At 40.3% G+C, this 15529-nt stretch overlaps 1 protein-coding gene across 6 annotated transcripts in view; it reads left to right on the top strand.

Moving 5' to 3' along the window:
* The window catches only part of SPIRE1 (spire type actin nucleation factor 1), a 207012-nt gene that overhangs the window by 154906 nt on the left and 36577 nt on the right, over positions 1–15529 (top strand). For all 6 annotated transcript variants that reach the window (XM_030836536.2, XM_060311222.1, XM_060311224.1 and 3 more), the window contains exons 5-8: positions 2441–2518; positions 6183–6347; positions 12991–13077; positions 14257–14386. In XM_030836536.2, coding sequence (XP_030692396.1) covers positions 2441–2518; positions 6183–6347; positions 12991–13077; positions 14257–14386 — 460 coding nt within the window. The remainder of the gene's footprint in view (positions 1–2440; positions 2519–6182; positions 6348–12990; positions 13078–14256; positions 14387–15529) is intronic.

Below are 15529 nucleotides of genomic sequence, written 5' to 3'. Positions count from 1 at the left end.
CCCATCCTTCCAGGGGATTCTGAGTTTAGGGAAGAAAATACAGATTTTCCTCTGAATAATTTTCCTTTTGATTGAGCTTCCGCTTATTAAAGTTGACGTGATAAGAACTATTGAAGAGATTTAAGTGATTGAACGTTCTTGGTTGAAAGTATCTTAATTCACATATTCAACAAATATTTACTGAGCACCTACTAAGTGCAAGGCACTGTTCTAGAGATTTGAGGAGCCCAACAGTGAACAAAATAGACCAAAACTACTTCCCCATGGAAGCTTGGAATCTGTCAGGGAGAGGCAGACAGTGAACATATTAAGTAAATCATATGGACTGTTAGAGGCAGGATGGACTTTGGAGAAAGACGTAGACTAGGGGTTGCTCATGGCAGGGTGTGGGGCTTGGAATTTATATAGGGTGGTCAAGGTGGGCCCCATTGAGAAGGTAACCTTTGAGCAAGAATGAGAAGGATATATGGGAATTAGCTAAGTGGGCATCTGGGGTAAAGCTTTCTAGGGAGAGGGAGATGGGGACTTAGGTTCAGCTGTCATTGTTTGAGTGTTGCTGCTGATAAATAGATGACGTAGCCTGATAGAGTCTCAGGGTGCCCAGAGGCATTTCACCTCCTGAGTCTCTTTTCTTTCACCATTTTAATTGTTAAAAAACCTGGAAGAATCTTCTAGTCAATAGAGTAGTGTGTACTTTATTTTTTTTATATTTTATGTTATGTTATTTATTTTTTATCTTAGTTTAGTCGTGCCGCACGGCATGAGGGATCTTAAGTTCCCCAACCAGGGATCCAACCCGCGCCCCCTATAGAGGAAGCGCGGAGTCTTAACCACTGGACTGCCAGGGAAATCCCAAGTAGTATGTACTTTAATTCTTTTGGGGATGGAGCCTGGGTTGCAGTCATTAGAGGAACAAAATAACACCTGTGCTTCTCCTTTTCGGTCTCTTCCCCGCTCAGTTCTGATTTTGGTATTATGGCTTAAGTCATCAGAGATTTTTTTAAAGCTAACTAATAATCCCTAGCAAAAAATGAGGAATTTTGAATATCAGAGATAATGTAATACCAGTACCTCTGATATATCTTTTTTTTTTTTTTTTTTTGGTGGTACGCGGGCCTCTCACTGTTCTGGCCCCTCCCCTTGCGGAGCACAGGCTCCGGACGCGCAGTCCCAGCGGCCATGGCTCATGGGCCCAGCCACTCCGCGGCACGCGGGATCCTCCCAGACCAGGGCACGAACCCGCACCCCCCGCATCGGCAGGCGGACTCTCAACCACTGTGCCACCAGGGAAGCCCCCTGTGATATATCTTTAAAGTCAGAAAACTGAGAGTCCTGATTTAGTTAATAATGATTATTACTCAGATTTATTTTTTTTTTTCGTTACGTGGGCCTCTCCCGTTGCGGAGCACAGGCTCCGGACGCACAGGCTCAGCGACCATGGCTCACGGGCCCAGCCGCTCTGCGGCATGTGGGATCTTCCCGGACCGGGGCATGAACCCATGTCCCCTGCATCGGCAGGCGGACTCTCAACCACTGCGCCACCAGGGAAGCCCCTATTACTCAGATTTTTACATAATGTCACACCACCTATTAAGTACCCGTTATGTGCAAAGCTCAGGTACAAATCATAAATCCTATTCTTTTCCTTGTGTAATACCAATTCGTAAATGCTCATTTTGGCCAAGTTAAAGTAGAACGTTACCTGTCCGTTTTCTCAGGGTTATTTAAGTGTCTGGATGCTACATTCCCAACATTCTGCTCATCGTGTGCTGTCCCTTCCATACGTCTTACCTCATGTCTGCTTCAGTCCTGCACCATCACTCACCTTGTCTGAGGCCCTGGGGCACTTCCATGTGCTTCACTCCTGCTCTGTCACTCACCTTGGGGTACCCAAGACATATTAGTTAGTTTTTGTGAGCCTCAGTTTCTCCTGTAACATGGGTTGTGGTTGTGGTTAAATTGATGGTTGCCTGAAGGCTTAGCACTTAGCGTCCGGGGCAAGGCTGCTTCAGAGGTCCAGGCCAAATAAGATGGTGTTTGGATTAAGGGATTTACAGTGGAGATGAAAAGAAGAGGACTTAAGTAATAAAGAGAGAAAGTTACATCTGTGAGATTAATGATGGATTGAATGTGGGGGTTGATGGAGAAGGAAATGTCAGTACAGTTTAGAAGATGTGAATTAATATTGTGACTGAGGTTTAACCACAAGGCTTCAAAGGAAATTAGAATGAACAATCTCAGTCCATCCCTCTGCAGGACTGCATTTATTTTAATTTACTGAAATTGGCTGAAATTTACAGAGGAGTAGATTCTGTGCTATCTGCTTCAGTAACACTTCTGTATATATTTTATCTGAAGGTATCCGTTCGAAATTTTAATTTGAGAAGGTAGCTTAATGAAATTTTGTGCTTAAATGTTTTATTTGAATTTTAATTGGTAGAATCTGAAGAAGATTCAAGAAATGGAGAAGAGTAACGAATCTAACACAGACCTGGAGGAGCTGAAAAACGCTGACTGGGTGAGATAGCTGGGTATTCTCTGTGTTCTGTTTAGTGTTGAAGAAGTCGTGTCATGTTTTGTAAAATGGTCTATCTTAAGGACTATTATGAAATGATATTATACCCATTTGAAAGCCTAACCTTACATTTGAGGAAATAGCTATTCCATTTTTTAAAAACTATCTAATTTTATTAGAACCACCCCAATGTCTCTGAGAATTTCAGTGTTTTAAAATATTGACCTTTCTAATTACATTAATACCTTAGCATCCTCTTATGTGGAAGTCAAAGTTTAAGCTCTGTTTCAGGATATAGTGAAACTATAGTGTAGTACATTCATTTATCCAATGAATAGTTACTGGATTAGGGCCCTGGGGATGCAGAATGAGTGATACGTTACAATGTTCTGCCCTGGTGAAACAGAAGACAGATTTCTAGAACAGATGATTGCAGTGTATTCATGTGACTCACTGACTGTCTACTATTTTTCCAACATGGTACTAGATACATGTAGGAAGGCACATTTTAGGATTCTGACTTTTCATGTTAAGGATACTGGATAAATAATGACATTAAATGACGGAATCGGAAAAGATACAGATTTGGAGGATATGAACAAGTCGCCTTTGACCATGTTAGATTTCAATTGTCATATTTTCTGACAGCTTTATTAAGGTGTAATCTACATACAACAAGCTGCACAGGTTTAAAAAGTACAGTTTGATAAGTTTGACATATACGCATACACATTCACACCTGTGAAACAAACCATCACCATAAGAAAACAGTAAGCCTGTCCATCACCCCACTTCTCCTCGTATTGCTTTGTAACCCTACTTCCTGCCTCCCTCCTCCCTAGTTTCCAGGCAACCAGTGATCTGCTTTCTGTCACTATAGATTAGCTTGCATTTTGTACACTTTTATGTAAATACAATCACATAGTATATACAAGGGTTTTTTTGGCTTCTTTTATTCAGCATAATTCTTTGGAGATTTCATCCATGTTGTTGCCTGTATCATAGTTTATACTTTTTATTGCTGAGAGGTATTGCATTGTATGTAAGTACCACAATTTGTTTATCCATTCTTCTGTTGATGGTCATTTGGGTGTTTCCTGTTAGCAATATTCTTAATTTATGGACGATATCTTTCCTGAGATATTTGGAATGATATCAATCAGGAATGTTTAAGGGTAAAGTTAAAAAACAAGTAGGCTATATTGTCTTATAAGCTAGTATTGTCACTTTAGAATAATATTGATGATCAGTTTCCTTTGCATAGTGTTGCTCTAGGTGTATGTCATCTTGGTTAATAAATTTTTTTTTTAATTTATTTTTGGCTGCGTTGGGTCTTCGTTGCTGCACGCGGGCTTTCTCTAGTTGCGGCGAGTGGGGCCTACTCTTCATTGCGGTGCATGGGCCTCTCATTGCAGTGGCTTCTCTTGTTGCAGAGCACGGGCTCTAGGCACGCAGGCTTCAGTAGTTGTGACGTGAGGGCTTCAGTAGTTGTGATTCACGGGCTCTAGAGTGCAGGCTCAGTAGTTGTGGCACACGGGCTTAGTCGCTCCACAGCATGTGGGATCTTTCTGGACCAGAGCTCGAACCTGTGTCCCCTGCATTGGCAGGCGGATCCTTAACCACTGAGCCACCAGGGAAGCCCAGTTAATAAATTTTTAAATTTGTTTTCCAAGACATTGAAGCCAGGTAAATAACTCCAGGTGCTCAGAAGTTAGCAAATAGCTAGTATAAAGTTGAACCAAAAATTTAATTAACTGTCTTAAGGCAACCTCATCTAAAACAGTATGATCACTGACAAGAGACATACTATCTCCAAAGGGAGTTACATTTGCCTAGATCACCAGCTTCTTTTTCATAAGATCATGAAAGTGAACTACCTAGAAAGATTAGAATGAAATGAGGAAGGAATGAGTAATAGTATGAAGGAGAATTAGTATACGTTTAATGGCAGAATCTATACATCTCAGAATCTTTCTAGTGTAATAAGGGGTAAGTGATAAAATCTCTGGGAATACATACAGTGACAGTTGTCCATTATTTTATATAACTGGAACTTAGATTCTGAAAAGTCATTTGTAAAATTTTTGCCAACAATAATATAGAATGAACTGGCTATATAAAAGAGTCTGTTTGAATTTTTCTATAAATTATAGCAAAAGATTCTAATGTGAGTAATCATCACTAATTTATCTGTTTTGAGAATTCAAAGTTTCATATGTCAGGTTTTCTTAAAGCCAGAGGAGGTGAAGAGAAGAGACAGTATTTTAAAAATGAGATGGTATTTGAATTGGATCTTCAAGGAATGAGCAAGAGAAGTTGAGACGAGCATTCCCAAAGGAGAGATCTAAATATTTTAGGGATTTATATTAGGATAACTTTAATGGCAGAATCTAAGAACTTGTCTTAAATATTAATATTTTAGAAGATGTTCTGATGGCTATACCACAGTATTAAGTACCTCAAATCCTTTTGGGAATAAGAAATGGTATACAGTTTTTAAAAATCACAAATCATTTTTTGAGGACATTTTTGAGAAGTTTAATCAGTTATGTAGGCATTTCTTATGAAATATGTCACTTGATTTTTAATAAATATATTATGTAGCTATTGAGCCAGTTATTAATGTTTAACAACCTATAATATTTCAGTTAAATATCATATTGATTTTCTCTTTACTGAAGCCGAGAATATGATAGCTTATAGGCAGGAAAACAAAAAGGTTAAAGTATAATAATATTAACACATTTAATATATTTTAAATTATAATAAATATTTTACATATATTTCATTTTCTTGAAAGGCAGGCAGAGCAACTTGCTATTATTTGTAGATAAGAAAATTGATATTAAATAATTTGTGCAGAGATAGTAATAACATAAAAATTGTCATTTTTGAGCATTTTCTATGTGCAGAACACTGTACATCAGCTCTGATCATCTCAACAAGTTATAAAGTGCCATTTTCTTTTATTGATGAGGAAGCCAGGGTTCAGAAAGGGGAAGCAACTTGCTGGATGTCAAATAGCAGTAGATGGCTGTATCAGTTAGCTGTGGTCACAGTAATGCTGCGTAACTAAACACTACAAAATACCACGGCATAAAGTGGTAGCATTTACTCAGCTCATGAGTCTGCAGATCAGAGTGGTGGCTCTACTCTGTGCATCGTCCTTCTCCTGGATAATGCTGCCAGTGTGCTTCGTGTCAACCCAAGCGTGATGTTCTCATGGTAGTAACAGGAGCAGAGTGACAAGCCATTGTGCATTTGTTGTTGAAGTCTTTGGTCATGTCATATCCACTAAAATTCCAGTGGCCAAGGAAGTAATAGAGCCAAACCCAAAGTCTAGTGTGAGAAACACACACCTCTTCAGTGAGCAAAGCCACCTGATAGGTGGAGCATGAGGGCCTGAGGAACTGAGGCCATGGATGCAGGTAGCACAGGGGGTGAATTAGGGTTTTATCCAGGTGTCCCCACAGTTAGAGCTGGTGGATTCTCTGCTGGCATCCAACCTGCTTTTTAGTACCCTAAAATCTAATTTTTTAAATCGTTTCTCTTTGGTTTGCTTGGTTGTTTGTAATCCAAGCTCTTAATATTTTCTTTACGACTATAGCTCTTTAGAGGAAACTAGTAAATTTATTTATGGATTTCTCTCCACCCTTGGCTCCTCCAGGCTCGATTCTGGGTGCAGGTGATGAGGGATTTGCGGAATGGAGTAAAACTCAAGAAGGTCCAAGAGCGGCAGTACAACCCTCTGCCCATTGAATATCAGCTCACCCCTTATGAGATGCTAATGGATGACATTCGATCCAAAAGATACACTTTGCGAAAAGTGATGGTAAGTAGCAAAGAAAACTGTCAATGGACTCAAATGGTTGTTTTTTGGTAATCTTATTTGTTGAAAATGTTCTTCTCAATATGGAAAAGCTGGAAAATACAGGAAGCTCACAGAAAAGTTACAAATGTGTAATTCCACAACCCATGGCTTTAAATTTCTGTCTACTGTCCTTTTCTTTAAGCCTGAACAACTCCCTTTAGGGCAGGGTTACTAGTGATGAACCCCCTTAGTGTTTGTTTGCCTGGGAATGTCTTAATTTCTTCTTCTTCTTTTTTTTTTTTTTGGTGGTACACGGGCCTCTCACTGTTGTGGCCTCTCCCGTTGCAGAGCACAGGCTCCAGACACGCAGGCTCAGCGGCCATGGCTCACGGGCCTAGCTGCTCTGCGGCATGTGGGATCTTCCCGGACTGGGGCACGAACCCGTGTCCCCTGCATTGGCAGGCAGACTCTCAACCACTGCGCCACCAGGGAAGCCCTCTTCTTCATTTTTGAAGCAGAGTTTTTCTGGGTACAGAATTATTGGTTGACAGTGTTTTTTTCTGACTTTAAACTTAGCTCACTGCCTTTTGGCCTTTATGGTTTCTAGTGAGAGATCACCTGTTCATCTAATTGAGGATCCCTTGTATGTGATAGTCACTTCTTGCTGCTTTCAATATTTTTCTCTCAACGACTTGACTATAATGTGTTCTGTTGTGGCTCTCTTGGAGTTTATTGCTTGGAGTTTATAGAGCTTCTTGGATGAGTAGATTTGTATTGTTATCAAATTTTGGAAGTTTTTAGCCATTAGTTCTTCACATTTTCTTTGTCCTTTCTTGTCTTTCCAGTCCCTCTGGGACTCCTGTTATGTGCATGTTTATACAGTTTGGAGGTTGTGAGTAGTAAGTAAAGAAGAACATGTTACTACTCTGTGGTACCCATTATTGTTTTCCTTTTTTCTGTCTTTCTTTGTCTGGCTAATTCCATGCAGTTCACTTGGATACGTTTATACTGAGCCTCTGTGCAGGGGACTAGGCAGATGGCAGTTCTAGTGGTGATTGGTTTTGTGTGGGGGAAGTTTTCAAGTTTTAGTCTAACAGGCTAAGATTTTGATTAGTTCCTTGTTATGTATATATGTGCCTGATAAATGACAGTGGAAATTCAGCTGCTCAAATTTTTTTTTTTTTTTTTTGGCGGTACGCAGGCCTCTCACTACTGTGGCCACACAGGCTCAGCAGCCATGGCTCACGGGCCCAGCCGCTCCGCGGCATGTGGGATCTTCCCGGACCGGGGCACGAACCCGTGTCCCCTGCATCGGCAGGCGGACGCTCAACCACTGCGCCACCAGGGAAGCCCCAGCTACTCATATTTAATCATTCAAAAACTGGATATATTTAAAAAAAATTTTTACTTTTATCAATATAATGCCACTTCCTAATTTCTTTAAAAAAAATTTTGTTGTAAAGAGTAAACACAATGGATTTTCACACATAGTCTATCTGTATCTGAAGCGGTATGCCAAGATGTTCTTAATTTAATCCTCAGGTTTAAACTACATAACTATACCATAGTAATCCACTGTTTTTTGTATATTTGTGATGCTCATGATGGGAATTGAATGGCTTAGCCATATGTGATTATATTTAGAACATTAAGTTATAGAAGTACAAAACATTTCAATGGAATTTTTTCAAAATGTTTTGGTAAAATGCTTTAATTCTAACAGAGAACTTCAGATAACTCACCTTTAAAAATAAAGATGTAGATCGTCGGCCGCCGTCAGCCGACTGCCAGCAGTCGAGGAGCGGAAGCCGCTTTCCTGAAGCGGGCTTGGGTGCTCCAGAGCCCGGCCGGCTGTTGAACTGCCTCTTCCGGCAGCTGTGGCAACGGCTAGGCGCGGGGCGCGGGCGACCCAAGGACTGTGTAACTGGGCAGGCGCCCCGAACAGGCAACCCCACCGAGGGAGGTGGCCATGGCAGTTGCACTCGGGCACCCCGCGCCATGCCCGTGTGGTGCTGTCGCTGCTCCCTGGCCGGTCATTTCAGAAATTGATGAGCAGATCCTAAAAGTCACATGGAATTACAAGGAACCCAGAATAGCCAAGACAATCTTGAAAAAAGAACGAAGTTGGAGGATTCACACTTCCTAATTTTACAACTGACTACAAAGAAACTGTAATCAAGACAGTGTGATGTTGGCATAAAGATAAACATAGATCAGTGGAATAGAATTGAGAGTCCAGAAATAATTGCCTTCATTTGTTGTCAGTTGATTTCTGTGGGATCCCAAGACAAAAGGGAAATATCAGTCTTTTCAACAATTGATGCCAGGACAGATGGATATTCACAAGCAGAAGAATGAAGTTGGACTGCTACCTCATACTATATATAAAAGTTAACTCAAAATGGATGAAAGACCTAAATTTAAGAACTAGAACTATAAAACTCATAGAAGAAAACAGGTTTGTGATCTTAGATTAGGCAGTGCTTTCTTAGATATGACACCAAAAGTACAGCAACAAAAGAAAAAAATAAATTGGACTTGATCGAAAATTAAAACTTTTGTGATTTAAAAGACAATATAAAGGAAGTGAAGACAACCCACAAAATGGGAGAAAATATTTACAAATCATATATCCAAAAAGGGACTTGTATCCAGGACATATAAAGAATATTTTAAACTCAACAATAAAAAAGACAACCCAGTTGGAAAGTGGGCAAATAATTTGAATTATTCTCTGAAGAAGATATGGCCAATAAGCACATGAAAAGATGCTTAACATTATTAGTCATTAGGGAAATGCTAATCAAAACTGCAGTGAGATGCTACTTTACACCTACTAGAGTGGCTAAAATAAAAAACACAAGAAATAACATGCTGGTGAGGATGTGGAGACATTGGAACCCTCATAGCACTGATGGAAATGTAAGATGGTGCACACTTGGGGAAATAGTTTGCTAATTCTTCAAGGTGTTAAACATAGAGTTTACGGCCCAGCCATTACATGCACTCCTAAGAGAAATGAAAACATTTGTCCACACAAAAATTTATGTATGAATGTTCATAGCATATTTATAATAGCCAAAAAGTAGAAACCATCCAAATGTTTATCAGCTCATGAGTGGGTAATATACAATGGAATATTATTCAGGCATAAAAAGGAATGAAGTACCAATACATCCTACCACCTGCGTGAACCTTGAAAACATGCTAAGTGGAAGAAGCCAGACACAAAAGGCTACATAATGTATGAGGGGTTCCATTTATTTGAAATTTCCAGAGTAGGCACATCAGTAAGACAGTAGATTAGTGGCTGCCAATGGCTGTGGGGAGGGAAGAATGAGGAATGAGTGCTAATGGGTGCAGCATATACTTTTGGGGTGATAAAATGTCTCTGAAGTTATTGGTAGTGATTGCAAAACCTTGTGACTACTTAGAACCCTGAATTGTACACTTTAAAAGGGTGAATTTTGGACTTCTCTGGCAGTCCAGTGGTTAAGACTCCGTGCTTCCACTACAGGGGGTGTGGGTTCAATCCCTGTCAGGAAACTAAGATCCCACATGCCGAGTGGTGCTGCCAAAAATAAATAAATAAAGGGGTGAATTTTATATGTGAATTATATCTCATTAAAGGTCTTTTTTTTTTTTAAAACATTACCAAGTTCTCTCTATTTATTTACCTTGGTCTAAAGCCTGATCAGATGATCTGTTGTTTTTCTGATGTTTTTGAGCTCTTGAAAACTTTGTCTTTCTTTGATTAATAGAAGCCTAACAGAGGAGGCATTTTATTTCTAATTGTCTTAACCTCTTTTTTTCTTAAGTATAAACCAATTATTTGAGAAGACTAGTCCAGTGTAATGAAAGATCCTTGTAAAATGTATAGTCAGAGGGTTGGTGGTGGTGGGATGAATTGGGAGATTGGGATTGACATATATGATTGGGAGATTGGGATTGACTAATATATATAAAATAGATAACTAATAAGAACCTGCTGTACAAAAATAAATAAATAAAATTGAAAAGAAAAATAAAGATGTAGAAACTTAAACATTTTTTATAGAGAAGTTATTTGTTTAAGGCATTGTGGCTCAAAAGTAAGATCAAGTTCTATAACTGGTCTCATTTACTTATGGGCCTACTATTTGTGTTCATCTAGAAATCATTTATTGTTGCAGCTTCAGAGAGCTTGTTTCAGGGTGTGTTCTGTATTTATATTAAAAAAAAAAGTAATTTCACTGACCCAGCAGCAGAATGGAATTTGCTGTTACTTTTCCTCCTGCTAGTAAGGACTTTGACTGACTGACTCACATCAATACTGGCCTGCAGCTCCCTCATGAGCACTGACACACATTTTGTAATTGGGATCCAGGATCCAGTTTCTGACTAGTGAGGAAACTGATGTTAACGTGCTTGTTTGGGGAATGGAACTCACAACCTTGGCCTTATTGACTCCATTACCTCACTCAACCCTGCTGTTGTGATGGAAAGAACATTAAAATAAAAGTATACGAAAAATAGCTAGAAAGAGGGCTTCCCTGGTGGCTCAGTGGTTAAGAATCTGCCTGCCAATGCAGGGGACACGGGTTCGAGCCCTGGTCCAGGAAGATCCTACATGCTGCGGAGCAGCTAAGCCTGTGTGCCACAACTACCGAGCCTGTGTGCTAGAGCCCGTGAGCCACAACTACTGAGCCCGCTCTCCACAACTACTCAGCCTGCGCACCTACGGCCCGTGCTCCACAACATGAGAAGCCCGTGCACCACAACGAAGAGTAGCCCCTGCTCACCATAGCTAGAGGAAGCCTGAGCACAGCAACGAAGACCCAGTGCAGCCAAAAATAAAATTGAAAAATAAATTAATTTTAAAAAATGCCAATTAAAAAAAAATAGCTAGAAAGATATGTGTTACCCTGTTCAGGAGTAGAATAGAAAGGTCTGATTAAGTTGTTCATACAATAAGGATTTTTTAAAAAGTCTTGTGTAACATGAAGTCCATGGGTGAAGAGTGGTGCCACGGTAGGCCCCCAACTCTGCTGCTTGGGTACACACACTCCTTAAACCAAGTACTAGTGGTCACAAGCGTGGCTCAGCTCAGGCAGCTTTCACTCCTAACTCTAACCTTAGGGCTGTCCTGTCCTCACTCAGGACTGGGGGGCGGGGGGCACAGGGAAAAGGGGAGTGGATGATGTCAGCAGGCTTGTCACACACCCTGAGTGGTCGCATTTGTGGGAGGCAGCCACTGGGCCTGGGAGCAGCAGTTCAGGTTCTTTTTTTTTTTTTAAATTAACTTCATTTCTCAGGTGACACAAAATAGTGACATTGACAAAAGGATCAAAACTCATACAGCTGCAATAAAAAATTAATAACCAATTGATTAATGATCCTGAGCAATTAAAACAGTAATTAAGATTGGGAAGTACATAACAAAACTGTCCATGCCCTGAAGTCTTCCAATTCAGATAAGAAAATACTTTTAAAAAGTTTGACCAAATTTTACAATAACTCTAAAATTGGGCATGACATTTCAATAACAAATTGTGAAGCTTAAAGAAACCTTTCTAACCTATCAAAATTAAAAAAATATCAACTATTGGTGCTAGAGGAATAAACAAATTATCTTTTTTCTCTCCAATAAAATTGATAACATAAAATTATTAAAATATGACAAGATAAAGAGTAGGTCACCAAAGTAGAGTGAAAAAGTATTATAGAGGTTTTTCGGGCAGTTCATAATAAAAATAGTATGGTGATTTTCTGGATTTTGAGAAGTTTAAGGTATTCATCAGTTTTTTAAATTTGTAATTTGTTAACATTTCTTTTTTCATCTATCTTTTATGAGAATAATGACAGAAAGTGCCTAGCAGTTCTGTTTTTTCATATGAGGTTGGGAAATAAGTATGACTTATGGTCACCACAACTGTGCCTTCTGAGTGGTCAGAATGTGAGTTTAGGTGGGGGGTTTTTGGTGGGTTTTTCTTAAATTTCTTAATATTTTTGTAACCTGTTTCTTTAAAAAGAGAGGATGTTAGGGCAAGAGTCAGAGTCAGACCAGGCCCCTGCCAGGCTCTTCTGCTCACCGACCCTGTGAAGGGGGCAGACACCACCTCGATCTGAGCCTCAGCTTTGTCTAAGAATGTGAACCATGTCCCCACTCCTTCCCATTACCAAGATTTTGTACAAGGATGAAAATAAGAGGTAAAAGACTTTTTGTTGTTGTTGTTTTGGCTGCGCCACCTGGCACGTGAGATCCCAGCTCCCTGACCAGGGACCGAACCCGCACCCCCTGCAGCGGAAGCACAGAGTCTTAACCACTGGACCACCAGGGAAGTCCCAAAGACACTTGAAATTATATAGTAATTAAGCGTAGTATTATTTTTTCCATTCACATTCATAATTGTAGAAACTTTTTGTTGGAAGGATGCATCTTATATATAATTTCCCCAAATGTAGAACTAAAGTGGACGTGGAGTTTCTTCAATTCTGCATAGTTATTTTTGCTCTGAATCATTCAGCCATTTACTCTCCATTTTTATTGATTTGAAATGCATCCTTGGTGGAGCCAGATTCCACTTCAGTAATTTTGAAGTGACATATGTTGACATATGTACCCAGAAACTTATAATGATAAACCTGTAGTCACATGAATCTTCTACTTTTTGTCTCCTTTCAGGTGAATGGTGATATTCCCCCTCGGTTAAAAAAAAGTGCTCATGAAATCATCCTGGACTTCATCAGATCAAGACCTCCTTTAAATCCAGTATGTAATTTGACATATTCCCCTTGTTTGGAGAGCACATAATGAAGTATTCTCCTCTAGCCTATGACCTCTAGAACTCAGCTCTTAAAGGAGTATTTACACTGAGCTTTCATTCTCAGAATTATGAAGCCCAACTGTAAATTACACTCTTAATTCACAAAAAAGTACTTAAAATTATTCAATACAGGCTGTCTTAGGATATTTTAACTCAAACAACCTGAGTTATGGTGCAAAATCTGGCCAAATACCTCCTAGAATAACAGCTGAATATAATTCCAAGTAGTTCCTGGTGTGGGCTGCCCTCCCTGTTTACTTTATGGTACAAACACTTCACCTTGATTAAATTGTCGTTCTGATACTGTTTTACAGTAAATCCACCCTGCTGTACCTCCTCTTTTGTATTAATTATCTTCGTCTGTTGACGGGGTTCTTTCTAGTGACCATGGAATCAGGGTGTTCTGATCTGGTTTGAATGTTGGTTTGCGTTTCCTCTGTTCTACACTTACTTCCCCCCAGCTCCACAGCCAGTGCTCACCAAGGCCTCTCAAACCCCATGTGTGTTCAGTAACTAGAACAGGAATGGTGTTTCTTTCTCAGTTTGTGAACATCTAAAACATAATTAATGATCCCTCTTATAAATCTTTTTAAAATAAGGGAAAGAGGCCACATAGGAAATAATTTTAAGAAGGCGGGTCCTGGTGGAGCAGAAAGAGCATGGAGTCAGATGGGCCCGGATTTGCACACTAGCTACACAACCTAGTGGCCACATGTCTCTGAGAGAGTTGATCAGCCTCCCTGAGCCTGTATTTCCTCAACTATAGAACGAAGATAATAATCTAAGAAGGTTGTGATGACTTACTTAAAAACATTACTTTCAAAAACAATAATCATAATAGGTAACGTACAGCTTACATTTCAATGGATTGCCTGTCACAGTAGCACGTAGGGAGCATGACTACAGCTGCAGCAAAGCTGACTCCTTAAAGTTACTTGAGCACATGTGACTGAACCACTGTGAAGTCCAGTAATCTCCCTATTGCTTGAAAATGGTCTTTTATCAAGCAGTGTTGCAATCAGTAAAATATAATTTCATAATGTACTGTATGAGTGGACTTCAGTAAAAATTATATAAGGAAAACTACCCAAGCAAGTCTCTATAGCCATTATATTTTTTCTAAGGCCTCAGCCAGAAAACTGAAGCCTACTCCACCGCGGCCACGGAGCCTCCATGAAAGGATCCTGGAAGAAATCAAAGCAGAAAGAAAGCTGCGGCCCGTGTCACCAGAGGAAACCAGACGCGGCAGGTTAGGTGAGTCCGGGGCATCACTGGAAGACAGCACAGCAGCCCAGTGAGAGACTGCCGTCTGCAGGGCCCTCTCTCACTCACACACACACACACACCCTCACGCTGGAAGTCTATACTTGAGGTTCATGGAATAGGAAATTATTGCCCCGTGATGCTGAGTGTAGGAGAGCACCACGCTGCCTAGTGGACAGAGCTCTGCCAACCTCCAGGCTGTGGTTTTAGGACAGTCTCTTCACCTCTGTGAGCATTGATTTCTTCGTCAGCAGAAGGGGGATAAAAAGTCCTCTACACCTTCATTATGACTTCCATTTAAGAATTAAATAGGATCATGGTCAAAATACTTTATAAATTGTAATACATATACATGGATAAGTTATTACGTTTTAGAAATGTAAGTGATACATAGTTTTACTTCAGGTTTCTGTTGTCTTAATTATGGTTTGAAGATATGGTATTATGTGATAAGAGACTCAATTATTACTGATATCACTTAACTTATTACTCACATTCCTTTATATTTATTATGTTTAATTTTTTTATAAGCACACATTGATTTTCATTTAGAGCAAAACCATATTATAAAATGTAAACATTTTTGTTGATGCAGCTGTCCTCCAATTTGTAAGATTAAAGATGCCCAAAGAATTCAGGGAAACAGTCTCGTGGTGCCTGAACAGGCACTGTCTCCTGGTTCTCTCCTCCGACCTCTTCTGCCTCTTTCAAGCCCTGCTTAGTCGTCTGGTTTCTATCCCGGGCTCCCTCTCCCTGAGCAACCACATTCTCCTCCAGGGTTTGTTTCTGGTTTCCCCAGCTCCCGCCCTACAGCGCAGGTTTCTCTGAAAGTTTAGACCTACACGTGCAGCCGTCTGCTGAGCAGGGCCTCCTTGCCCCTCACGCACGACAAGCCCCACAGCCAAGCGGTGACCTCGCCTGGTTTCTCCTCCAACTGTCTCCTCCTGGTTCCCCATCTCAGAGCCCAGGACAGATTGCTCAGCATCACCTCTGGCTCTTACCCAACAGCCAAGCCCTGTGGGTTTTACTTCTAGGTCTCTCTAGTCCTCCCCTCTCTGACCCAGGCTCTCCTCTTCTCCGTCTGGTCAGTCACATCCACTTCAGCGGCTCTCCCTGCCTCCCATGACTCTCAGT

This window comes from Globicephala melas, chromosome 13 (genome assembly GCF_963455315.2).
Source record: "Globicephala melas chromosome 13, mGloMel1.2, whole genome shotgun sequence".
NCBI classification, from domain to species: domain Eukaryota; kingdom Metazoa; phylum Chordata; class Mammalia; order Artiodactyla; family Delphinidae; genus Globicephala; species Globicephala melas.
This window is presented reverse-complemented; position numbering and strand designations above follow the sequence as displayed.